The sequence below is a fragment of the Stegodyphus dumicola genome, chromosome 10, assembly GCF_044657685.1.
Source record: "Stegodyphus dumicola isolate Sdum_Otavi_A_Nest chromosome 10, ASM4465768v1".
NCBI lineage: Eukaryota > Metazoa > Arthropoda > Arachnida > Araneae > Eresidae > Stegodyphus > Stegodyphus dumicola.
This window is the reverse complement of record NC_140777.1, coordinates 15,408,209-15,435,766: the sequence shown is the minus strand read 5'-3', so window position 1 is coordinate 15,435,766 and position 27,558 is coordinate 15,408,209. Positions and strand designations below refer to the sequence as shown.

At 34.2% G+C, this 27,558-nt stretch overlaps 1 protein-coding gene across 6 annotated transcripts in view; it reads left to right on the top strand.

Annotated features, from left to right (window-relative positions):
• The window catches only part of LOC118182924 (sushi, von Willebrand factor type A, EGF and pentraxin domain-containing protein 1-like), a 205,281-nt gene that overhangs the window by 140,108 nt on the left and 37,615 nt on the right, over positions 1-27,558 (top strand). For 5 of the 6 annotated variants that reach the window (XM_085824665.1, XM_085824663.1, XM_085824661.1 and 2 more), the window contains 4 exons: positions 4,623-5,057; positions 11,674-11,826; positions 17,344-17,481; positions 21,317-21,502. In XM_085824665.1, coding sequence (XP_085680791.1) covers positions 4,623-5,057; positions 11,674-11,826; positions 17,344-17,481; positions 21,317-21,502 — 912 coding nt within the window. The remainder of the gene's footprint in view (positions 1-4,622; positions 5,058-11,673; positions 11,827-17,343; positions 17,482-21,316; positions 21,503-27,558) is intronic. The other variant, XM_085824664.1, reaches the window with a different exon arrangement.

Sequence of the window (27,558 nt, the reverse complement as noted above, 5' to 3'; positions counted from 1 at the left end):
ACTCGGTCTATTGATAGCTCGAAAATAATTGTCAGTAAATAAATTTTAAACATATTTTTCACAAAAGAAAACATGTTACCTCGCAGCCTAGTCACAGCTTTTTCTCGTGACGAAGAAACTAGTAGAGTTGTGGCGTCTTATTTTATTTTTCTAACGGTTAGTTTTATTTTGGAAACAGCCTTTCCTTTAAATTCTCATTTTCCAACCTACGCTTTATGTGTAACGTGTATACGAGCCAGTTTCCCTTAGAAAGTCCTCCACGAAGGCATCCCTCGCTTTATGCAGATAGCCCTAGTGTGCTTTGCCGTAATTAAATACACCACACCACACCACACTACACCACACACTAACCTACGCTTTCTTAGCAGAAGGAGATTTCAGTTTCGCGCATTAGGCGAAGTAGGGTAAAAAGCTACTATTTAAGCTGAGGTTTATTTCACACAGAGCGCGTTCTGCCTTTCGGCCACATTGTTCGCAACTAGTAGTTAAAGCCTGCTGTTTTACGACCATGCTTATTAATTGCCTATTAATCTACGTCGGTGATATTAGCCAAGAGTCGACTGCGTGTTAAATATATCTGTAGAGCTTCGGCTGGTTATTAAACTTAGGATTAGGTTTAAGCCACAAATGTGGCTATTTGTACGACCACGTGGTGTTATCTGTGAATATATTTGCGTTAAAATGAAAAGGTTTTTTAACCCTTTTTCTGAATTGTTACTGACACAACAGAATTTAGCGAATAATCGCTTCAGATTTCTACTAGGTTCTAGCAGTCAAATAACTTTAATTTAGCTAGAACACTATAAAGTGATCGTTGTTACTGTAAACGTCAGTCCTACTGTCAAACATAACACTGTAGTAAATAATGGTGAAAACAAAATGTTGCTTTGAAATTACATCGCAAAATAAATCATATCGCATAAAGCACTCTTGGACTTTCTAAGGAAGTACAATTTTTTCCTTGAACTTTAAAAACTAACGAACTGCATTTTACCTCTGAGGGCATAGCCCTATTCGGAATTAATGAAGAAGGCGTGAAATCTATTTACAAAATCATAGCTCAAGACGATATCACAATACCCAGAAGAACAGAAATTTTAAATCCCGAATCCATAGCCGAAAATAGAAATTTCTGCTACGGCATTATAGAATATCCCGGTGAGAGTTGCCAATGCAACTGAGAAGGCGAGAGTTATAAAGAAAGGTGCAGTGGTTGCAGCATGTACTCCAGTAACCAGCGTTGAAAGAAACAGTAACCTCCCAGAATCCGTGTCTTCAAGGGAATATTACATCTGAGTTATTGCAGAATGTGCAATTAAACGATAAGGAGAGAAATGCTGCTGAATGTGTCATTCAAGATCTTCAAGATGTTTTCTCCCGCTCGTCTTATGACGTAGGTCGAACCAGTTTGACGCAACATCGAATCGATACCGACGATTATTCTCCAATCAAGCAACATCCAAGACGTCTACCGATTGCTAAACAGGAAGAGGTAGAAAAACCTCCAAAGGACATGTAAGAAGCATGTCATCGAGCCTTCAGCAAGTCCAGGGGCATCTCACATTGCCCTCGTCAGAAAGAAAGACGGTTCAACTCGATTTTGCGTTGACTGTCGGCGGTTGAACGACGTGACGAAGAAAGACAGCTATCCTCTTCCTAGAATTGACGACATTCTGGACACTCTTTCTGGAAGCAAGTAATTTTCGACACTTGATTTAAAAGTGGATATTGGCAGGTAAAAATACATCCTGATGACCGAGAAAAGATGGCATTTACTACCGGACATGGACTGTGGCAGTTCAAGCTGATGCTATTTGGACTCTGTAATGGACCGGTGACATTCGAACGCCTCATGGAGACTGTTTTGAAAGGTCTTTCCTATGAAGCCTGTCTGATATACCTGGATGGCATCATCATCGTCGGGAAGAGTTTTGAAGAAGAACTGCAAGAAGCCAATCTAAAGTTGTGTCCCGCTAAATGTAAATTATTCAGACAGGAAATGACTTACTTCGGACACGTTATCTCTGCTGAAAGTGTGTGTATAGTCCTGAAAAAGTGTCATCAGCTATAGACTGGAAACTTCCCGAAAATGTCCATCAGCTAAGAAGTTTCCTAGGACTTTGCACCTAGTATAGGAGATTTGTGAAGGACTTTTCTTTCGACGCAAGACCTTTCCACAAACTGACAGAAAGCAAACAAAAGTTCTTGTGGGCAAAAGAAAGAATGTGAGGATGCATTTAACAGCTTGGAGGAGGTTTTAACATCGGCTGCAATCCAAATATTTCATCAGCTCGACAAATCATTTATTCTCAACAGGGTTTCGAGCAATGAGAGTGTCGATACTGTTTTGTCCCAAGAAATAAACGCCCAAGAATGTGTCATAGCCTACTGGAGCAAGTACCTTTCGAAACCGAAGAGGAATTACTGTGTCAACAAGAAAGAGTTTCTCCCCATAGACGTCTACTGATTGTTAAGCGATTTCCATCATTATCTCTACGGCAGAAAATTCCTACTCCGCACGGATCATGCTTTGTTGACCTGTCTTTTAAATTTCAAGAATCCTGAAGGTCAAATGGACACGTGGATACAGAGAGTCCAGGAATATGACATTACTATCCGTCATCGGAAGGGATTATCACACGGAAACGCCGATGTCCTGTCTAGAAGACCTTGCCCAGGAAACTGCCGATAATGTTCGGAAATCGAAGCGAAATACGAGCTGCTGAGACCGGTCGCACGACAAATTACAACGTCAACATCTACTTATCGAGACCCATGGAGTGATAAAGAAGTCAGGAAAAACCGGCTAGAAGACGGTGACATTAAACCCATAATTGATTTAATGGAGTCCTCAAACAGAAAACCTACCTGGCAGGACATTTCGAGCTACAGTCGTCCCACGACAAAACAATATTGGGCTATCTGGGACTCACTCTGTATTCGAAAAGGCGTTTTGTATAGAAAATTCGAATCCGGGTGATGGAAAGGCTTTCCGATGGCATTTGCTACTTCCAAGATCCCGGATCCCAGACGTCTTTAAATAGTTACATAGCAGCCCTAAAGAAGGCAACTTCGGAATAATGAAGACCTCGCAGAGAGTTCGTGAACGCTCCTACTGGAGTAATGCAAATGATGACGTGCAAAAGTGGTGCCGATCCTGCGATAACTGTGCGGATCGGAAAGGACCAAAGAAACGCAGTCAAGGCAAGCTGCAATGTTACAACATAGGAGCGCCTTTTGAACGTATCGCGTTTGACATCTTGGGACCTCTGCCACGAACTGCTGATGGCAAAAAATACATCCTTCTTGTCATTGATTACTTCACCAAGTGGCCTGAAGCGTATCCTATTCTTTATCACGGGACTGTGACGATAGCAGAGGGAACGATACAACACTGGATTTCCAGGTTCCGAGTCCATCTTTAGTCAATTCCGATCAAGGAAGGAATTTTACCTCAGCTGTAATCAAAGAACTCTGCAAGCTATTTGGCTTTGACAAAACCCAAACGACGCCATTACATTCCCAGTCAAACGGCATGGTAGAGAGGTTTAATCGAACCATCCTTAATAAGCTTCCGTTGGTGGTTTCCAGAAATCAACTGGACTGGGACAAGAAGTTACCTCTCTTTTTACTGGCTTACCGTAGTGCTGTCCACGAGACTACCGGCTATTCCCCATCTCAGATGTTGGTCGTGATCTTCGTCTGCCTTGTGATCTTTTGTTTGGACGCCCTCCAGATGCGCCTTCATCGCTTGAGGAGTACATCCAAGATCTCCAGCACCCGTTTGAAGCGATGCACAAGCTTGCACGATAGCGAGTCAACTTGGTGACGGAGAAGATGAAGACCAGATACGACGCGAGAGCTTCTGGACAGCGACTCAACGAAGGAGACAAGGTGGAATTGTGGAATCCGACTCGACGGAAAGGACTCAATCTTAAACTACAGTCACCTTGAGATGGCCCACATACAGTACAAAACAGGTTGTACGACGTCGTGGTTCGGATCCGTAAGTCATCGAACTCTAAGCCTAAAGTTGTTCATTACGATAGATTAGCTCCTCACTGTGGGCATAGTACCTAGTGTATATAATGTAAAATGTACAAGACCATGGTCCTTTTTGTTTCTAAATTTGTAAATTTGTGCACTCATTAATTGATTTAGTATTTGATTTGTTTTATGTTACTTATTTCAATTATTGTTTATGTTGTTTGTTATTTTAAAGGAATGTGTATTATTGAATTGATGCTTTAGGTTAAGTATGGCCTTCTGTCCAGGGACTGTACTTCCCGGGACGTGCAGTCCTTGGGAAGGGGGCAGTATTACGAATTTTGTATTTAGTTATATTTTTAGTAGAATTATTATTAAGATTGTTTTATTTCCCGTGGAATGCAGCGCGTGACAAATTTTAAAAGAAAGTTACACCGGAAAAGTAAACATACAAGAGCACGTGCATTTAAGGTTGAATAAAAGTTTATCTCTGCAATTGATATTTCAAAATTTCCCCACTTTTTGAAAGTTTGATATGCGCTAATTTTGGATTACCCTGTAGTATTGTATACTTGTGAACATTTCTGTTCAGGATATTTGATTTTGGAGTATAATAAAAGATTTTTTTCCCACAGATGGCATGCCATATGTGGAAGCAGTTGTGACAGCTGTTTCGACATTAAAACCATCAGCGCCGAAGACAGTCGCCGTAGCTGAGGTATCATCTACGGAGACTAATCTAAAGCTTTCGAAGACGACAACGCAACCACCAACTAGTTCCAGCACCGACGGTAAGGAAGTAGACCAGCCTCACACAGTGTCCGTCGCTGAAAATAATAATGTGGCAGAACGTTGCTCCTGCAAGTATAACAGTCCGGATAAGAACTTGGTAGCTTATGCCGGAAATGAACTATTACAGAATGGAAATCACGTAAAGTCCAACTGCACGGTAAAATTTCACTGCAAAGAAATTGGCTATTACCGTCTGACGGGTCCAAAGGAAATAACTTGCACAGACTGTCGTCCTTTTCATTCTGCTGCCTATCCTGAATGCAAGGAACCTGTGCATGGTAAATGTTTTTTTCATAAATAGACTGTTCATATACTGTGAGAAGTGAAATTAGCTTACCAATTCCTACTGCAAAGTCCTCCTTTTTTAAACTGATCGGTCCTATTTATAGTTAAGATCCATTTGCCTCAAAATTAGGGTTAAAAGGGCCACAGTATTCATCCACAGTATTCGATAAATACTTTTTACTTCCTTGTACGAAGTAAAAAGGAAGTATTGTAATCGCGAAAAGTTTCAGGCAGCATATTTCAACGAAAATATCCATTTTGACCGCTTTCGAATGCAATTTAACGATGTTTTTACGTGATATCTGTACGTAAGGACAAGATTCGGTGCTACTTTGGTAGACGGTTGCACGGATTTTGGCGATTGTTTGGCGATTTTTCTTTTGGCGAGTAATACAACTTATGGTAAACCCATTTTTCGCTATACGAAAGTAAACCCATTGCTGGATAAGTTATTTATGGTAACCGATACTTTGTTGTCATTTTATTAAAAAAATAATGCGTTTTATTCTGCATAACTTCTGTGTTTTAAATATTATTTATGGCTTCTAAATATTAAAAATCAATTTAATTTTACATTTTTATTTGAAATAAAAATTTTGTTGTTTATAATATTTCATATAATTTTATGTTGTTGATGATGTAATCAATGACGTCACCTTACTTAAAAAGTAATTGGTTTTATTAATATCTATAAATTTAATCTAATGTTTTAAACATTATTTATGGCTGTTAAATATTAAAATACGATTTAATTTTGCATTTGTTTTAAAAATGATTTTATTATGAATGATTATTTAAATAATTTTAATTCTATGCGTGATGTAATCAGCTCCCTGATTGGTTACTGAATATTTGTGCATTACCGCGCCATTTTAAAATTTTATTATTCATCTCTTCGAATTCGTCAGATTTCAAATGGAATGAATATCTTCGTTCCGAAGATGAATGTTGTTATTGGTAATTACCAAGAATTATTGGTATTGGAATAAAAAAAATTGCCCTTTGAGACCTTATTTTGGCCAACCTGTCTTTCCTAATCAAAGATTTATTTATAAATTGTTAATAGCATCAGAGGAAATTTATTTTAAATTTTTTGAGGAAACCTCGCTAATTGTTTCTTCAGTGAAGTGTGAGATATGTGGATAACAGATGAAGATGGTTAAAAGAGCCGATTCAATTCTGATTTCGATTTTTTTGTGGTACTTATTAATAAACAAGAGGTTAAATTACTCAAAAAATGTAAGTACATATTTTTCTTTTATTTTATAATTGTATACTTCAATTTTTGTTAAAAAATTAATACACTATTTTCAAAAATTGCTGAGATAATTATTGTCACATATGTTTTAATGTTAATTATATTTTATATAACGTATTTTAAAGTATTTGAATTTAATAATATTCTAATTCTTTTAAATGTTGGTAGGATGGTTTTAATTCGATATTCAATTTCAGTAATATTTTAATCTAATTAAACGTTGGCACAATGTTTTTATAGCGGTGTTTTTATTCTTTTTTTCGCTATATGAAAGTAATAATAGCCTTACTTTATATTTTATACTCATAGTAAATGTATTTATTTACACTTGCTTGCCATCTTAAAAAACATTTTCAACAAAAAATTAATCCATTACTTTTAACGATATTTATTTTTTTTTTTTTTAAGTTTCGAATGCGTAAAAACAGCGTTTTTCAAGATGGCTGACGATTGTAAAAATCGCGCCAACAATTGCGCCAACGTAAATCGCCAAAAATCCGTGCAACCGTCTACCAAAGTAGCACCCAGAATTAAAGACTCTTTTTCCTCCGAAAAAATTATAAAACTGCTTTAAAAGGAATTCTGAAAAGAATTTCTCGTGGCGTCGGTACGAACTTACGTATCTCGCATAATTCAAAAATGAGTAACCTCAGAACGTTGAAATTTTGTATATAGGACTACTATAATATGTAGATGTGCACCTCGTATTTTAGTTGCAATCGACCGCGCAAAACGTATATAAATATATTTATGTATACTATATCCACTCTGTTACCCAGCTCAGTGATCTCAGTTTCTTTACTCTTACATGTTTGTAAATTGTACATTTTTTTGCTCTAAAAATGATTGAATTGTGTTGTTCTTTATCTTCCGGTTAAGGTTTTTATGCTTTTAGTAAATCCCTATGCAGTATTTTTAGAATTATCAACAATTTTAAAGTTGTTTAAGTGCCGCTAAGCCTAATACTTTTCTTGATGGCGGCCATTGCTCGTTTACATTTGAAACAGCAGGATAGTGGATTTGTTGCCAATCTAGAGAAACTTAGCTTCGTAACAACAAAGAGAACGCCTTCATTTATTATTACGAATTAATTCATGCTTAATCCTTTCTGGAATTTTTTCCAGGAAATAAGTGTTTAAGATTTACTTCGTAATTTTTAATGCAGATATTTTGAGTTTTTATGTATTTTTGCCTTGTCGCGAAGTGAGAACTGAATTAATTCAATGAGAAATACCCAATCGCCTGTATTATTTTGGATATATATATGAATTATTTGAATAGAACATGTGGCAACGATTGGATAATAATAATGATGTAAATTTTGTGCATTCTGACTTATAATATGAACGAAATATAATACTGGTAAGTGAACCTAGCGCCTGAATGTCGCTATGATAAACAAATATAATGAATTTTAAAGAATACATTTGTTCTATTGTGGTTTATGCGCTGTCGGCGAAGTAGATTTAATTCAATCCAATACGTTTAAATTAAATGCAAGAAAAAATGCGTATAATTTAATATTCCGTACAAGGAAGTCATGTGGTGTACACATCAGATTTTTTTATGAATAGGAAACTACACTTACGACAGTAAAGGTTTTAATCTTAAACCAGGTAAAGATCTGTTATTATAATTAGTTATTCAAAAATATTAGAAGACAGTATTCGTAACTCCCCCCCCCCAAAAAAAAAGAAGGGGGAAAAATCTGAACGAAAGGGCTTGTCAAGGTTTTTTACACTCTCGCTTAGATCGCAGTCTACCATCCTGCTGTTACATTTACTTCTACTAACCCATTTTTTGGCTTTTTAGCTTTATTACTAAGCATCATTTTCTTCGCCCTTAAACGCCATATACAATTTAACAGCAAAATTGCAAAAATTTTAAAAGCAGCGTTTAGAATTCCCAATGCAGCGTTAAATTTTAGCATACATTTTACTATTTTTGGTTTTAGTCATTTTCCAGTTAATCACGTCAATGTTCACTTTTCTTATACAAATTTTTTGTTGTCTTTTTATCATTAACGTTTTGTGTGTTTACCTCATTTATTAAATATCACATTCTTGGTACTTACGCAACATAAAATTAGATTCAGGAACAAAATAACAAAATATTTAAAAACAGCATATCTTTAGAATTTCCAATAGACAGTATCGCGAGCAAAAATGTTTTATTCCATACAGTGTTGCCACTGCTCGCTTTCAAGTCGTTGAGTTCGTTAGTAAAAAATTCATTAAAATTTTACAAGATTTCCAGGTACCCATGTTCGGGTGAAGGACTACGTTATTCAGAATTTGATAAAAAAGATTTAAAAAAGAATCCATATCCCATACAGAGACCTTGTTTTTAATGTGTTTTTTGTGTGATAAACCGAATGTCTCCCAAGAGTACGTGTTATTAATGTAAATATGGCGATTAATCGCCAAACTGGAGCAATTTTTCGCACTTTTCAAAACAGCTTACAAAACTCATAACAAATAAATTTCGCGCGTAATAGCAGTTGAAGAATTTTTAAACAATAAGTAAACTAGAACCATTTTTGTGAACGTTATGAAAACTTATATCCTATGTAAAAACATGTAATGTCTAGGCTGCAGATATGCAATACATCAATTTATAAATACTTTTAATGTATCACGTTTTAAATAGTAGTTCTTTTATTTATCAATTTCCAACCGTAATGTTAAATAGATTCCTTATTTCGTATTCTTAGCAGCAATCATTGGTTATACAAAATTCAACAGTTATACAAAATTCAGGAACAGAAAAATAAGGAAATGAATAAAGAAATACATTAAAAATTAAGTAAATGAATGAAATGTGAGTTATCATCCATTATTCCAGATCTAAAATTCGGAATTTTTTAAAAACATTGAAGGAAGAGAGAAAAATTGTGAAATCAGAAAAATAAATTAGGAAGACTGTAAGCAAATAAATAAATAAATGAAAAGAAAGGGGAAAAAGAAGAAATGCCAAGGCTTCTTAATTTGATTTAACAGAATTAATCATTAACAATTACCGTCATCTATAATCTATTTCTTATGCTCCAGATGGATTAAAGTCATGTTACTGCAAAGAGTTTAAAATGGATTAAAGTCACTTTGATTATGTTCGAAATGGATTGCAGTCATACTGATAACTGGCGAAGACTTTATGTCACGAACATGAGTATGTTACTACCATCGAAATTCCACCCCTTTTAACTGCCTTGTACGAAGTAAAAGAAGTATTGTAATCGCGAAAAATTTCGGGCATCATATTTCAACGGAAATATCCATATCGACCGCTCGCGAATCCATTTAAACGATGTTTTTGCGTGACATCTGCGTGTACGAACAGTACAAAGTACACCTTTTCCCGAAACGGATTGAAAAAGGTATTTAAAATGGATTCAGAAGAGATATTTCGTGACATCTGTGCTTATGTACGTACTTATGTATATATCTTGCATAACTCAAAAATGAGTAGCCTCAGAACGTTGAAATTTTGTATATGGGACTGCTATAACATGTAGTTGTGCACCTCCCTTTTTTGTTGGCAATTGGCTGCAACAGAAGTAATGTAATGTTTTTCTTCTTTTTATCTAATATCAAAGTGGGGTGGAACCTAGTGAACAACTAAGCGAATAATCGCTTAAGTTCAGTAACAGAAATGTAAAGCTCAAAAAGGGTTAATTACCCTTTATTACTCAAAATAAGGATTAACAGGTGGTCCCTTTCTCAGAACGTACAGCAAAGCCTCCCCTTGGGATTGAACTCAAAATTATAAGAAATAAGAACTTAATCAATGACTAACTAAAGAGATTTAGCCGAAGCTAACACAATTTTAAGTAATTGGCCCCTAAATAACGAATTAGCTCGCGAAGGTATCAAAGTCCCGTAATACGGCCGAGCATAGTAACAGATTAGAGAAATGAGGCCAAAAGGCAAACGCGACTTAAATACTACTCCTTATCATTTGCATTAAACGCGATTCTAAAAACTCATTCTAGTAAGGAATTTGTAAGCTGAAATTAGGTGTGGTGTGGTGTATTTAATTATGGCAAAGCACACTGGGGCTATCTGCCTAAGGGAAGGGATGCCTTCGTGGAGGGCTTTCTAAGGGAAACTGGCTCGTATACACGTTACACATGGGGAAAACCACGAAAACGCCCATGCAGCCAGCCCGTTCGCGGGATTCGAACCTCGGACCGAACTACCAGTGTTCAGCGACTTTACTGCTCGGCCGCTGGTGGGCCAAAAGCTGAAATTAGGAGAGCTAGGAAAGGAGCTTTAACTTAAAAATAACTTATAAACTTAGGATAAATATTACATGGCCCCACTCAGTATGGATATAGTGGAGATTTATATATATAGTAGGTGGGGATATATATTATAAAAGAGTGGGGATATATATATAACAGAGTGGGGATATATTGTTACCCGCTCAGTTTTTTTATTCTTACAAGTTGGTAAATTGTGCATTTTTTGCTTTAAAAATGATTGAATTTTGTTGTTCTAATGTTCCGGTTAAGGTTTTTATGCTTTTAGTTAATCTGCATGCAGCAGTGGTAGAATTATCAACAATTTAAAAGTTTAAGTGGTGCTAACCCTAACGAGGCCGTCATTGGCTTACATTTGAAACTCTTAGTAGATAGTGAATTAAGTCAGTTTCTGCACTTTCAGTGTCTCGACTAGGACCAAAAGTAAACACTCAGTTTTGTGAAACCGAAAACTATGCCATCTTCTCCGCTGGCCGAATTGCTTGTTTTTGCATAGAAACTATAATTTTAATGGTAAAAAAATTTTTTTTTAGCTGTTTTAATTTTATTTGGTATTTTATGTTTTTCTGTATTTTACAAATTTCAATGCAGATGTTTTGAGTGTTTATGTGTTTTTGCATTGCCACAGAGAGTGAACTGAGTTAATTGAATGAGAAATATATCTCTAGTGAAATAAGTTTAAATGAAATGCAGCAAACAATGTGTATAATTTAATAGGTCGCATAAAGAAATCGTGTGGTTTTTCACCTCAAAATTTTTTTTTTTTTTTTTTAACTGCGCGAGAAATTTCTTGTTTTGATATGGAAATGATACTTCGATTATTGGTTATTACGCTGGTTTTTACATTATTACACATGTATTAATAATTCAAGGAACATTTAATTGAACTAAGAGACTTCGATAAATATAAATAATTCATAGAACAAAGAAGCTGGTGGACATAAGGTCTTCATGTATTGTCAGTTGTAAAATAGTGTAGCATTTTACAGTAAAGAGGTTTGTAGTTCCCTAAATGGAACGTTTAAACATTTTTATACAATTTTGAGAAGTTAACTGGTTTTCTACTGACAAATCGTCCCGTACTTTTTAGGTGATACAGCTATTTTTTTCGATGAAAACCTGAAAGTGATGCCTGATGGAACCCTTTCGTTAATAAAAGGGGTAACTGTGAGACTAACATGCCTTGGAAACATCCGATATCCAACCTGGACATTTCCAGAAAGTGAAAATACTCATACTCATTGTAAGTAAATAATTATTCTTAAGTAAGTGTATACAATTTTTTATTATACACAAAGTGAAATGACGATATATATTGGTACCCTTTTTAATTCCTCGTACGAAGTAAAAAGGAAGTATTGTAATCGCGAAAAGTTTCAGGCAGCATGTTTCAACGAAAATATTCATTTTGACCGCTATCGAATGCAATTTAACGATGTTTTTGAGTGACGTCTGTATGTAAAGACAGAATAACACTCTCTTTTCCTCCAAAAAAATTACAAAACTGCTTTAAAATGAATTATAAAGAGAATTTTTCGTGGCGTCTGTACGTACAAACGTATCTCGCATAACTCAAAAACGAGCAGCCTCAGAACGTAAAAATTTTGTATATAGGACTGCTATAACATGTAGATATGCAACTCGTATTTTGGTTGCAATCGGCCGCACCAAACGTATATAAATATATTTATATATATATCCACTCTGTTACCCGGCTCGGTAATCTCAGTTTCTTTACTCTTATATGTTTGTAAATTGTGCATTGTTTGATGATTGAATTATGTTGTTCTTATTTTCCGGTTAAGGTTTTTAGGCCTTTAGGAAATCTGCAAGTAATACTTTTAGAAGTATCAACAATTTAAAAGCTGTTTAAGTGCGGTTAAGCCTAATTTTTAGATAACATGGCGGACATATTTGTTTACATTTGGAACAGCAGAATAGTAAATTCTTCAAATGATATAAATTTTGTGCATTCTGAGTTATAATATGAACGAAATATAACGCTGTTAAGTGAACCTAGCGCCAGAGTGTCGCTATGGTAAACAAATACACTGAATTTTAAAGAGTGAATTTATTCTATTGTGGTTTATGCGCTATCGACGAAGTAGATTTAATTCCATCTAAACAAAATATGTGTAAATCTCTAATAAATCAGACTGGATCGCAGTTAAAGTAATAAACAGAGGAGCGTTCTTCCACACAACATTTATTCACGCACACCAAAAACGAACTGATACATATACATAATTGACATCACAGTTTCTTTTTACAAACACTACCGCCATCTATTGGCGATCTATGGATACACAATCCTAAACTTAACACCATCCAATAAGTTTAAATGAAATGCAAGAAAAAATGCGTACAATTTAATATTCCCTACAAGGAAGTCATATGGTGTGTACATATAAGATTTTTTTAATTTCAAGTATATTTCTTTGCATGGTCGGAAAGCGAATCTTAACAACTCTGGCATCATAAAATAAAAATTTTCACACTTAGGTATCCAACTTAAAAAAAGACGCGTTGCATTTGCATGAAGCTGAAATAGCGAATATATATACTTCAAAGATATGGCTATCTCGAATCCTCAACTTGAATTTGATTGGAGATTTGTCATATGTGTCAGGAGATGCGCTGAAGAAAATTAATTTTGTTTTATATTTTATTTCGAAAACTCGGAGCAAAGTTAGTGTAACATTTTCGACACTTCAATAAATTAATTCAAATTCCTTTCCACGGCCCGCAGATCTTTGTCTGTTAGTTATCACTTAGCAAGTTCAACAGAACTAAAATTGAACTTTAACTAAGACATTAAAAAATGATAATAGTAATTTGTAAAGAAAAAAATCAAAGGTTTTAGATTTGAACGGTCGCCCAAAAGGGTTTGTTGAGGTTATTTACGCTCTTCCTGAGTTCGCAATCTACCACTCTGCTGTTACACTAACTTATATTATCCCTTTTTTTTTTTTTTTTTGTCTTTTTAGCTTTATTATTCAGCATCATTTTCTTCGCATTTGCGTCATATACAATTCAACACCAAACTACAAAAATTTTAAAAGCAGCATAGCACTACACGTTTTGAATTTCCGATGCACCGTTAAGTTTTGGCATACATTTTTAATTTTTTTCTTCAGTGTTTCTCAGTTTATCATATCAATGTTCAATTTTCTTACCAAGATGGCTTTACAAAAGTTCTTTTTGTCTTTTTATTATTAAAGCTTCGTGTATTTATTTTATTTATTACATATCGGGTTTTTGACGCTTACTGCACATATAATTCGATTTCAACAGGCAAATCACAAAAATACTTGTTGTTTGGCAATCCGGATATTAGATCATTCCGGATATGTAACATTTTGTATATTAGTGTTCAAAATATTATACAAAATCTTTTCCTGCTTTGTGAACCTCTAGCTGTATACATTTGTTTTACTCTTCAATTTAATAAAGTAAGTAAAATTTTCTGATTTTGCACCATTTTAGCTCTCCGAAAATGAAGATATTTTAGAGAAATCTTTGATTTGTTTATTGTTCATTTTTTTTGCAAAATCTGACGTGATTAATTTATTAATCTAGAGTACTTTTAAATTTAATTCTTTTAATGAATTTTTTTTTTTTTTTTTTTTAAAGCTATTTTTTTGGGGGGAGGGAGGCTGTTTTTTATTCTGCGGTTTAATTTTCTTAGGTCTGAATTCGCATTGAGGTATATTTTTAACACTTTGGGGTGTAAAACATTTAATAAATATTTTTAATAGTTCTCTGTAGATGTATTTAGTTCTCTGAAGGAGTCGAGAATGACGAAACGAATTTCCAGAACTCCTTAAATATTCGAGTTTAATTTTTAAGATTTTTATCCCCTCATGACTCTATCTCTAGTCTCAAACATTAAATTATGAATAATTAAAAAGCAGTTAGTCATAAAATGTTATGTAAAGTTTTTTAATTGTTTTTAATTTTATTTAAGAAATGTTTTTGAAAAATTTAATTTGTTTTGTTTCGCTTAATTTTAATTTCTGTTTTGTTTGACACGTATTAAAAGTTTTTTGGTAGTTACAGTAATCCTTTACACAAGCATATGGCACTTTCCCGGATACAATAATCATCAATTTTTGGAGGGGGGGATTTTTAGTCCAAAGGGGTAATTTGCCCAGAAGGACTATTAATTTCCTTTTGGCATTTTGCGTTGATTCACTACAAGCGTTCTTTCACTTTTCAAATTGTTGCCGCCTAATATTATCGCCCTGTATTATATTTAAAGAAATTGAATAATGAAGAATCTGCATAAATGCACATACGTTTCTTGCACTGTGATAAAAGAACGATACCTAGAGCCATCCAGTTTTGAATAACGTAATCTTACCGCGAATATGGGCATCTGGAAGCCCAAATTTTGAAATTTGGAATTTATTTTATTATAGACTAGCAGCTTCGCTGCCAGCCTTCGTCTGGCTTTTAAATGTACCGGAAAAATGGCTGAAGGGAACACCAAACGTTAAATTTAAAAACTGCACAGAATTTTACTCTGCAGAACAACTTCATAAAAAAAAGTTATTACGTATAACAAAATTACAATGAAATAAGCAATATCCTTTAATACAAATATTAATTATCCTAATAAATAAATTAACCATAATAAATAGTTCCTAATAAAATCATTTTTAAAACAAATGCAAAATTAAATTGTATTTTAATATTTAACAGCCATAAATAATGTTTAAAACATTAGATTAAATTTATAGATATTAATAAAACCAATTACGTTTTAAGTAAGGTGATGTCATTGATTACATCATCCACAACATAAAATTATATAAAATATTATAAACAACAAAATTTTTATTTCAAATAAAAATGCAAAATTAAGTTGATTTTTAATATTTAGAAGCTATAAATAATATTTAAAACACGGAATTTATGCATAATAAAACGCATTATTTTTTTAATAAAATGACAACAAAGTATCGGTTACCATAAATAACCTATCCAGCAATGGGTTTACCATAAGTCGTATTACTCGCCAAAAGAAAAATCGCCAAAATCCGTGCAACCGTCTACCAAAGTAGCACCAAAAATTACAATGAAATAAGTCATATCCCTTAATACAAATATTAATTATCCTAATAAAAAAAATTAACCAACTTTCCGTTGAAGAAAAAAAAAATCATGCAAAACTTTTCAATATCTTACAAACAGTGAAATAAGCAAAAAATAACATGAAAGAAACTCAAAAAAACAAAAAATTCAGCGCATAATTTTACTCTGCAGAACAACTTTATAAAAAACATCAATAAAAATGTATATATAAAAAAATGGCAATGAAATATGCCAATCTCTTAAAAACAGTGACATAAGAAATACGATGAATAATTGTTGCCAAACCCATATTTCTATAGGAATGAAACTATCGAAAATGATGCAATTTCATCAAAAATCTATCAACAACAATAAAAATTAACAGGAAAGCAACTCAAAAAACATAAAATTCCGAGCAGAAATTTACTCTGCAGAACAACTTAATCAAAAAAAAAAAAAAAAAACAATAAAAATATATTATATATATATATAAATGACAATGAAATATGCCAATCTCTTAAAAATACGATGAAAAATTGTTGCCAAACCCATATTTCTAAAAGAATGAAACTATTAATTATCCTAATAAAAAAATTAACCAACTTTCCGTTGAAGAAAAAAGATCATGCAAAACTTTTGAATATCTTACAAACGGTGAAATAAGCAAAAATTAACAGGAAAGCAACTCAAAAAACATAAAATTCCGATCAGAAATTTACTCTGCAGAACAACTTTATCAAAAAAAAAAAAAAAATCAATAAAAATATATTATATATATATATAAATGACAATGAAATATGCCAATCTCTTAAAAACAGTGACATAAGAAATAAATGAAACTATTCAAAATGATGCGATTTCATCAAAAATCTATCAACAACAATAAGACAGGAAAATTGTTGCCAAAATCACATTTGTAAAGATGTGAGATGTGAGAAGTGTACTCGGAAGCTTCATTTAAAATTTTTTTTTAAATGCAAAATATTATCATTTTTCCAAAATTCTTTTTGTATAAGCAGTCGCAAGGATGAAAGTTTAACGTGTCCAAAAATTAAAGAAAAATAAACTGTACATTTTTAAACATAAACGTTTTTAGAAAAAATCCCGTTGAAAAGGTGTTAAGCTCCCTTTGTTAAATAAATTCGTATTGAATCGATTTATTGAAACACGAAATTTATTTTAAGTTCGTAAAATAGCTAAGTGCCTACATTTCATGACGATGTGAAAATGGAGTGCGTAGAGTAAAATCTCGCTTTCCTATAGCCCATTATGTCTCAAAATGACGCGATTTCGTTACAAAACATAAAATAAAAAAAATTCTAATTCGAATTTCGAAAAAACCGCTTCGAGGTGCACTGGCTCTTGTCTAGATGCACCTATGTACCAAATTTCGTAGCCGTGGGTCTATTAGCTTACGGGCAGCGTGAACGAAAGACATACACACAGACAGACTCTTTGTTTTATTATATGTAGAGATTTCATGGTTTGTAAAACTTTAACGAATTTTTGATTAACAAACTGAAGGATTTCGAAACGAGCAATGGCAACGTTGTACAGGAAAAAAAAGCATTTTTGTCTTTAGCGCGGTTGAGTGTGTATCGGAAATTCTAAAGATATATTATTCATTTTAAAATTATTTTGTGATATTGCTCTTGAACTACATTTTATGGTTTATGGTTTTCAGATGAGGCTAAAAATACCGACGACGGCATAGTTTACACTACATTATTAGACATTGTGGAAGCAAGTTCGGAGCATGATGGAAAGTACAATTGCGCTATGGAAGGATATGCTCCGACTACTATCAACATAAAAGTATTTGGTGAGTAAGGATATTTTGTTTCGCTAAAATCCTCAATTTTTTACAATTATTCGAGTTTTATTATTATAACTAGCGGGCTGATTCCAAAGCAACAATTATAAGTTCTACGTACACCTGAAAAGGGTGCTACTTTGGCAAACGGTTGCACGGAGTTTGGCGAGTTTTTGGCAATTTGTCTTTTGGCGAGTATTACGACTTATGGTAAACCCATTGCTGGATAAGTTATTTATGGTAACCGATAATTTGTGGTAATTTTATTTAAAAAATAATGCGTGTTATTATGCATAAATTCCGTGTTTAAAATATTATTTATGGCTTCTAAATATTAAAAATCAATTTAACTTTGCATTTTTATTTGAAATAAAAATTTTATTGTTTCTGATATTTTACGTAATTTTATGTTGTTGATGATGTAATCAATGACGTCACCTTACTTTAAAAGTAATTGGGTTTAATATCTATAAATTTAATCTAATGTTTTAAATATTATTTATAGCTGTTAAATATTAAAATACAATTTTGCATTTCTTTTTTAAAATGATTTTATTATGTATGATTATTTAAACAATTTTAATTCTAGGCGTGATGTAATCAGCTCTGTGATTGGTTATAGAATATTTGTGCATTAACGAGCTGTAATCAGCTCCCTGATAGGTTGCTGAAAATTTGTGCATTACCGCGCCATTTTAAAATTTAATTCATATCTTCGAATTCCTTTAAAAATGTCTTCTTCAAAGATGAATTTTGTTTTTGATAAGTACCAAGAATTTTTGGTATCGGAATCAAAAAATTGTCCTCTGAGACCTTATTTTCGCCAGCCTGGCTTTCCTAATCAAAGATTTATTTATAAATTCTTACAAGGGTCAGAGGAAATTTATTTTAAATTTTTGGAGGAAACCTCGCTAACTGCTTCTTCAATGAAGTGCGAAAATGTAGATCACAGATGAAGATCGTTAGAAGAGCCTATTCTGAGACGGCCGTATATGGTATTGTGGTCATGTTGGAAGAAATAACCGTTGTAACGGTAAGAAAATTATTAGACATTCTTCCTTTTTTACCGACAATAAATTAATTGCTGTCATTTTAGCTCTAGTGTACGAAGCGTTCTTATTTACTTATTTTAAAGTATTTAATTTAAGTAATATTTTAATTCTTTTAAACGTTGGTATGATGGTTTTTAATTCGATATTCAATTTACTTAATATTTTAATCGAATTAAACGTTGGCGCAATGTTTTTATAGCGGTATTTTTATTCTATTTCTGTGCTATATGAAAGTAATAATTTAACCTTTCTACAGTATTTTATACTCGTAGTAAATGTATTTATTTACCTTTGCTTGCCATCTTAAAAGACAACGTTTTCAACAAAAAAATTAATCCATCACTCAGTGGTACAGAATAAACACTGCTGGACTGTTTTATTTATTTCTCATATAGCAAAAAAATCTTTTTTAATTAAAATATTTATCCTTTGGACTTTGCATTAAACTTTATTTATAGTTAAAATGCGTAGAAAATGAAAATCTGTCTTCAGCCGAAACGCAATTGATGTAACTGACATTTTAAAAAATTTGACAAGAACGTAAAATTTATGGAATCGAAAAATCCTAATTTTCTTGTGTGAGCACTGGAAATAAATGTAGAAGGAAAGATGAAAATTAGAGGGAAAAATAAGAAAAATCTGAAGGGGAATTTGGTTGTCTGAACTACCAAGGTGTTTCGAAAATTTGGATGCTTTTGAATATACTTTCAGAATACTTCAAGGAATTTGGGTGTTGAAAGAGAAAACATTTGGACGTATACACCAGCAAATACCGTCAATTGAAGTGTAACAAACGAAAATTATAAATTAATACCATCAATTAATTGAGCTTGTGCTAACAGAAAAGACAAAAACGATATCATTGCAGATTGAAGTCAAGAGCGACTGGTTTTCCGACTATATGGTTGTATAAATTTAAATTAGATTATAGAACATCATGTCGTATCATAAACGGAGAATCCCATGATTTCTTAGTCGAAGTATTTGAAGATTCAGGAAATTATATAGTGATGTGTGTGGATGTCACCTACAGACGGTTTCCCTCTTGATGAAACCAGTCTTTCCTTTCATCTCAAGCCTTCAAAATGCTTAGCCTCTCAAGACTGATAAAGGCTCTGACTAAATACTGATGAAATGGATTGAATTGGATTATTAAGTTACGGCAAAGCAGGGCTATCTGCCTGAAAGGAGGAATACCTTCATGAAGAACTTTCTAAGGGAAACCAGCTGGAATACGCAAGAGAAAAACCAGGAAAACGCCCATGCAACCAGCCCGTTCGAAGGGATTCGAAGCACGGAGCGAACTACCAGTGTTCAGCGACTTTACCGCTCGGCCGTTTCTGGGGCCTTTATGAAACGGAAGGCGATAACTTTATTTAAAATAAATGTCAGAAATACCAAGATGTTTCGAAAAGTTGGATGCTTTTAAATATACTTGCAGAATGCCTAAAGAAAAAGAGCAAGCTATTAAGAAGAAAAAATAAATTTTTGCATAAAACTTAGTATTTTTTTTAATTTAAAACTTTTTTAATCATATGATAGTTGATTCTTGCTATTTCAAAAATAAAATATTTGACTAAAATATGAACAACATTTTAAGAAACTAAATGTAGGATGATAAAATTGTGTAAAGCAATGGGCGCAACGATAAAACTGGTTTAGACCAATGTATGCAAGTCATCCTAAGTTAAAAATATCGTATATACACCTCTCTTATTCATTTATATATATATTTTCTGAACGGAACATTGAAAGGCGTGTTAACTGTGCTTTACTGTATTTTCTCTTTTAATATATGCAGTTTTCAAACGCATCGTAGTTTGGATTACAAAGTATTCTTCTGAAAGAAACGCAATTCAAATAAATAAAATCAAATGCTGGAAAATTTATATTAATAAATATATTTAAAATGCTCAGTTCGAAGGAATAATTTCCGCTCACGCACGATGTAAAAAGAGGAAAAGGAAAATAGGTTGCCATATATTAAGAAATTCGCCAAGTGAACTATTCTTGGCGCAAAGTGAAAAAAAAGCGCCAACATAAATTTGTGAATTTCTTCGTAAATTTCGCACCAAATTTTATAAAATTTAATATTTAGGCATAATTTGAGACGTAGATTCGAAATATGGAAAAAAAATGGTATGTTATTTCAGAAAACGTGCGATTTTGTGTCAAAATACCTATTGTTAGAATAAATCTAATATATATCCTAAGTCGCGCTTTCGAGACATGAAGAACGCAATTTGAATTTCGTCATTCGGCCCAGTAAAACGGGAGGTATAAGAACTGTCCTTATATTTTTATTTTATTTATTTATTTTTATTTATTTATTTATTTATTTTATTTATTTATTTATTTATTTTTTGCGCAGTGTACTTCCCAAGTTAGACTAAACAGAAAAACCATTTTTTTTTTTACCTTCAGAGATTAAACCTTTCCCTAAGGCTTCACATCGGAAACAGGCCAGAACGCAACAGAAAAAAACAGGTTGCGAAATAAAATCCTTCGAGCAACTACTATATGAACCTTCGCATTTCAAATTTGTGCTGGATATGCATCGAGTATTCCCTTCCCGTTCCCTGCAAATGAGAACTGTTGTCAGATCGAACACTTCCTGGCTCATTCCTTTATTTACACACCTTACTAGCACTGAACTATGCAGATTCTTAGCCTTTACTGTTTTAACCACATTTAGAAACTGGGTTTCAAATTAAGAGACTATTGAAAATGACTGCTGCGAGGATTATTTTTAACTGACATCATTTAAAAATGAACTGCTTTTTTCTATGTAGATCCCGATATGCGTTGTCCATTGCTGGAAGAAGGAAATAAATTTATCATCGAATATGATCGAGACAGACTTCCCAACAGCACTGCTAAATTTGATTGCAAGAAGTTAGGACAAAAAATAATCGGAGCAAATGTTTTGACATGCTTAATGGATGGTCATTGGTCTGCCGAAACTCCGGATTGTACAGGTAAGGAAAGATTGCTTCCGCTGTTCTCTTTCATGAGCGTTAGTAGGTATAAAAGAGCAGTTCTGGCCTATTAGGCATTGAGTGAGCGGACTTGCTGGGGCACTCACAAACGTCAGTCTTAGGATCACTGTGTTTACAACGATTATTGTTGTGATGTCACCCACATATTGTATCCTATTTAGAAAGGGTTGCTGCGTCATCACGTTCGTTGGCCACACGTTGCAACCTTTTCGAAACGGGGGTCTTTACGTCTTCAATGAATCCTGTTCGGAAAGGGTGTCCGCCGATAACATCGCCGCAAAAACATCGCGGAGAAAACAACGCAAGGCGAAAACGTCGTGCTACAAAACATCGTGGGAGAACACATCGCAGTTCTGAAACATCGTGGTACAAAACATCGTCGTCGAAAATAAAGCGGTTCAAAAACTTCGCAGTTTAAAAACATCGTCGTCGAAAATATAGTGGTAAAAAATAAAGTATCTACAAATCATCGCATGACGATAACATCGCAGACATGCTTTTTTCAGGCTTTAATAACTGTAAATGGATATTCCCATAATGATTTGTGAGCGCAAGATGTAAAGAAGGATAATTTTTACTTTCATATTTTTTATTAAATATTAAATTTTTGCTGAGAAAATAAGAAGAAAACTTAAGCATAGAAAATTAATGCAACTTATAGCACTTAATAAAATTTTAAATCGACATAGTTAACTAACAAAGACCATTAATAAATAATTTTTTATAAAGATATTACAGGTAATTTTTCATAAAAAGTATAATCTATTAAGTTGCATTTAATTTTCTATGCTTAAGTTTCCTTCTTATTTTTTCAGCAAAAATTTATTAGTTAATAAAAAAATGTGAAAGTAAAAATTATCCTTCCTTACATCACTTGCGCTCACGAATCATTATGGGAATATCCATTTACAGTTATTAAAGCCTGAAAAAAGCATGTCTGCGATGTTATCGTCATGCGATGATTTGTAGATACTTTATTTTTTACCACTATATTTTCGACGACGATGTTTTTAAACTGCGAAGTTTTTGAACCGCTTTATTTTCCACGACGATGTTTTGTACCACGATGTTTTAGAACTGCGATGTTTTCTCCCACGATATTTTGTAGCACGACGTTTTCGCCTTGCGTTGTTTTCTCCGCGACGTTTTCGGCTGTAACCTCGGAAAGGGTTCTGTATCATCACGGAGGTCAGCATGCCCATGGTATTGTGACATCATCCGCATTTCAGCTTGTAGATTCAGACTCATTTGATAATGTATCTTCAAATCTAATTAAATCACTGAAATATGACTTATCTATAAATAATTATACTCTGTTTTATTACACGACATAAGTGTCGCCATCTAGGAAGTAATTTTAGAACTACGACCAAACTCAGGAAAATACAAATTGCCATCTGTTTGGACACTGAGCCACATAAGGTTTTTAACTAATTTATGCTGTAACATAGCCAACATAATATCTATATCATCCTAATCCCATAAGAAATAACTATTATTACATTCCATGATCATTTTGCTTTACTTAAAAATAATTCACATCACCTAATAATAATGTTCATTTTGGTTTTTACTCCTCCCCCCGGCCAATGCCTGTCTTGCAAGTAGATGCACTTCCTTTTTCAGATCCACTATTGGACATAATAGCCAGTAGCTCCACCCATCGCACCAAAGTACGTCCGACCACCGAAGTCAAGCAGCATCAGGCGCGGTCAGTACATGGGAGGTTGACCTCCAGAGAAAACACCTTCAACTCAGATGAACTCTCGCCATTAAGACGCTAGCACGCAGTATTTTGCATTTACACCACCGAACATTGGAACTAGCTCAACGGACGTGTCTGAAGACTCATGAACTTGCAGCTTCACGAGATTTATTCATCTCAACTACGAACGGTTTAACGTTAGGGTAGAAAAAGATATGCCATTTTCGCACGAATTCAACACAGGATGGGTTTTCATACCCTGGTGCCTGCACACAAGTGTTTCTAGCGCCTGAGTCTTCTTCGAGAATGCTTTAGTTCAGCAACCGCTAGTAGCAATCTTTGCTCCTTCTAAATGGCTTTTAACATCTATATACAGAGAGATGCTGGACCATTTTCCATCATTTCTTTCCATAGAGTTAAACATTTTCTTTGATTTGTGCAATATTTTAATTTTTAGCCCAGAAGACTATTAATTTCATTTTGGCACCTTGCGTTGAAAACTTTAAATGTTGGTTCAGTTTTCAAAGCCACCAAATATTATCGCCCTGTGTTATATTTAAAAGAATTAATGGAAAATCTGCATAAATGTATGCATGTTTCTCGCATTGTGATAAAACAACGGTACCTAGAGCCATCCAATTTTGAATAATATTGTTACAGTTTTTCTTCTTTAATTCTTCTGACACCAGTTGTTGCGTTATTTTCTTCTTCACGTTCGTACGGGGTTCGTATGGATTTGGAGTGAATAACGACGACACTTTATGAAGTATCGAAACACACTTTATTTGCCAGTATTGTCAAGACAGCTCCAAAATACGTTTTACAGTCGTGATGAACTGCTATAAACACGCTGACACGATCAGTGACGCAGCCTTCAGGTTATCAGGTTATCACGGTGGAGACAGCTTCCTGCAAAGCACCCGACTCTGCCTTCCGGATTACACCTCCCGACTAGTGATGGGCAACTTCAGTACATTATTGTACCCGGTACGAGAGTAACGGGTACAGATAAGTACCCGGTATAAAATACCCGTTACTCAAGTAACCGTTATTTTGAAAAGTACCGAAAACCGATTTCAAGTACCGAGTACCCAAGTAACGATTTGGAGTACCGAAGTAACGAAATACCGGAGTACCCTAGTAACGGTTTGCTGTACCGGAGTACCCTAGTAACGATTTGGAGTACCAAAGTACCCTAGTAACGATTTAGAGTACCCAAGTGCCCTAGTAACGATTTGGAGTACCGAAATACGCAGCTAACGATTTTGCGCACTGAAGGAACTCTGCCACGTCACCACGTGTTTGATTTTATCTGTACGGAGTAAGATTTTGAATATCAGAAAACATGTCAACTACGGAAGTATCTGAGGAGCAGACCATTCATGGACACAAGGAGCACATATCACCATTTCGCAAATACAACCAGATACTACTGTCCTCGTACCAAAACCGAAGTGAGCTGAACCCTCATTGATCCTCCAGTAACGAATACCGAGAAGAGGCGCATATTTTCGTTACAAAGTAACGAATACCGAAAAGCACCCGTTTCAGTACAGAAGTAACGAATACCGAAAAGTACCCGTTTCGGTATAGAAGTAACGAATACCGAAAAGTGCCTGTTTCGGTACAGAAGTAACGAATACCGAAAAGTACTCGTTTCGGTACAGAGTAACGAATACCGAAAAGTACAGATTTTGGTGCTGAAGTAACGGGTACTTGGATGTACCGATTTTCAGTACCCGTTACAAAATACCCGGTTCGGTAGTACCGACTCATCACTACTCCCGACTCTGCTTGGTCGTTCTCGGAACTCCACGTACTCTTGAGACTCTTAACTCTACAACTCGCGATGCACTCGATGACACAAGAGCACAGCTCCCGACTCCTTCGTTCAGTCCGGAGCTCAACACGCTCTCTCGACGATGCACTAACCGCGATACACTAAGACTCCTTCGGTGAACTCGACGACCCGCTCGGCACTGGCTGCCCGACTGTCAACTCCATCGACTCCGCAGGGATTGACCGTGGCCTTCGAGATTAGATGGCCTGGTCAGCTGCAGAATCACGTGATTTGACGTCACGTAAGGCGTCTGAACTTTCACCCTTCGCACTGCAAGCGAAGACTTCTTATTACGTTGATTGCGTGCTGTATATTTTTATTATTCGTGTATTTTTTATTGCTAAATTTAAGTAATGTTGTTAAGGATATTTTCGTTTTTAAATTGAGATTACTAGTTAACTTATTTGTTAACAAGATGTGATGCTTCTTTGGCGATATGAAGCAATTCCAATGATGGAACACAGCAATAACTTTTATTTAACACTCAAAAATGGCGACATACAAACAGGAAAAAAAAAAAAATAACATATTCTAACATTTAAAAATAAATTACATTCTTCGTGCGAGAGTCGTACGAGGCACTCGAGTCTAGTTTCAAATATTGCCATTCACAAATACCTTAATGTTCATCTATTTAAATTATTTAAACTACAAGATTTTAATATTATTTAAATCTGTTACAACCTCTCCCCCAACGGAGAGACTTTTACCGAAGGGAAAAGTTCTGTAAATTTCGAAAGTTTATAAGCTCGGCTTGCTCAATTGCTTAAAGAGAAAAGATAACTTCTCTCATAAGTTTCCAAATTTTCAGGCCGAAATTTTTACACCACATTTAATTAGGAAGAAAATGGACAGTGTTCAAATTAGTCTTCGCTTTTTTTCTTGACGGCGCCTAGATCTCTTCCATGGTGGACCAGTTCCTCGGCTATAATTCACAGCAAAGCCTTTCCTCAGTTCATCTGTGCCTTTCGGATAATATTCATTTGTCATTTGCTTTCGACAATTGCTTTCTTCGTCTATTAGTAGCGGCTTTGATATTAAATCAAAAGCCGAAAGATGATGATAACGCTGCATTGCAAAATCATTCTAAATATTAATTTCTTTATCGTTTTTCAAATTTTCGTGAACATCTTCCCCGTTTAATTCTGGTGATTTAACTTCTTCTTCAAATACATCTCTGGATGCTTTATTTTCTTGCTTCATCGGTTCCAAGATCTGCTCTTCAGCTATTTTTCTTTTCGAGCTCTAGTAGAAACGGCATTAAAATGGTATCACTAAGTTTACGTTCAAGTGATAAACTAATAAAATAAGGCAGTTCAGTGTTAACAGGAAATAATAACCTGATATCACTAATATTACGTTCAGTGATGAACTAATAAAATAAGGCAATTCAATATTAACAGGAAGTAATAATCTGGTATCACTAGTATTATGTTCAGTGATGAACTAATGAAATAAAAATACGCACGATTATTCGATCTCGGTCAGTGCCTCCAAAATAATTAAGACTGTGATGCTTCTTTGGCGATATGAAGCAATTCCAATGATGGAACACAGCAATAACTTTTATTTAACACTCAAAAATGGCGACATACAAAAAAAAAAAAAAAAAAAAAAAAAAAAAAAAAAAAAAAAAAAAAAACCATATTCTAACATTTAAAAATAAATTACATTCTTCGTGCGACAGTCGTACGAGGCACTCGAGTCTGGTTTCAAATATTGCCATTCACAAATACCTTAATGTTCATCTATTTAAATTATTTAAACTACAAGATTTTAATATTATTTAAATCTGTTACAACCTCTCCCCCAACGGAGAGACTTTTACCGAAGGGAAAAGTTCTGTAAATTTCGAAAGTTTATAAGCTCGGCTTGCTCAATTGCTTAAAGAGAAAAGATAACTTCTCTCATAAGTTTCCAAATTTTCAGGCCGAAATTTTTACACCACATTTAATTAGGAAGAAAATGGACAGTGTTCAAATTAGTCTTCGCTTTTTTTCTTGACGGCGCCTAGATCTCTTCCATGGTGGACCAGTTCCTCGGCTATAATTCACAGCAAAGCCTTTCCTCAGTTCATCTGTGCCTTTCGGATAATATTCATTTGTCATTTGCTTTCGACAATTGCTTTCTTCGTCTATTAGTAGCGGCTTTGATATTAAATCAAAAGCCGAAAGATGATGATAACGCTGCATTGCAAAATCATTCTAAATATTAATTTCTTTATCGTTTTTCAAATTTTCGTGAACATCTTCCCCGTTTAATTCTGGTGATTTAACTTCTTCTTCAAATACATCTCTGGATGCTTTATTTTCTTGCTTCATCGGTTCCAAGATCTGCTCTTCAGCTATTTTTCTTTTCGAGCTCTAGTAGAAACGGCATTAAAATGGTATCACTAAGTTTACGTTCAAGTGATAAACTAATAAAATAAGGCAGTTCAGTGTTAACAGGAAATAATAACCTGATATCACTAATATTACGTTCAGTGATGAA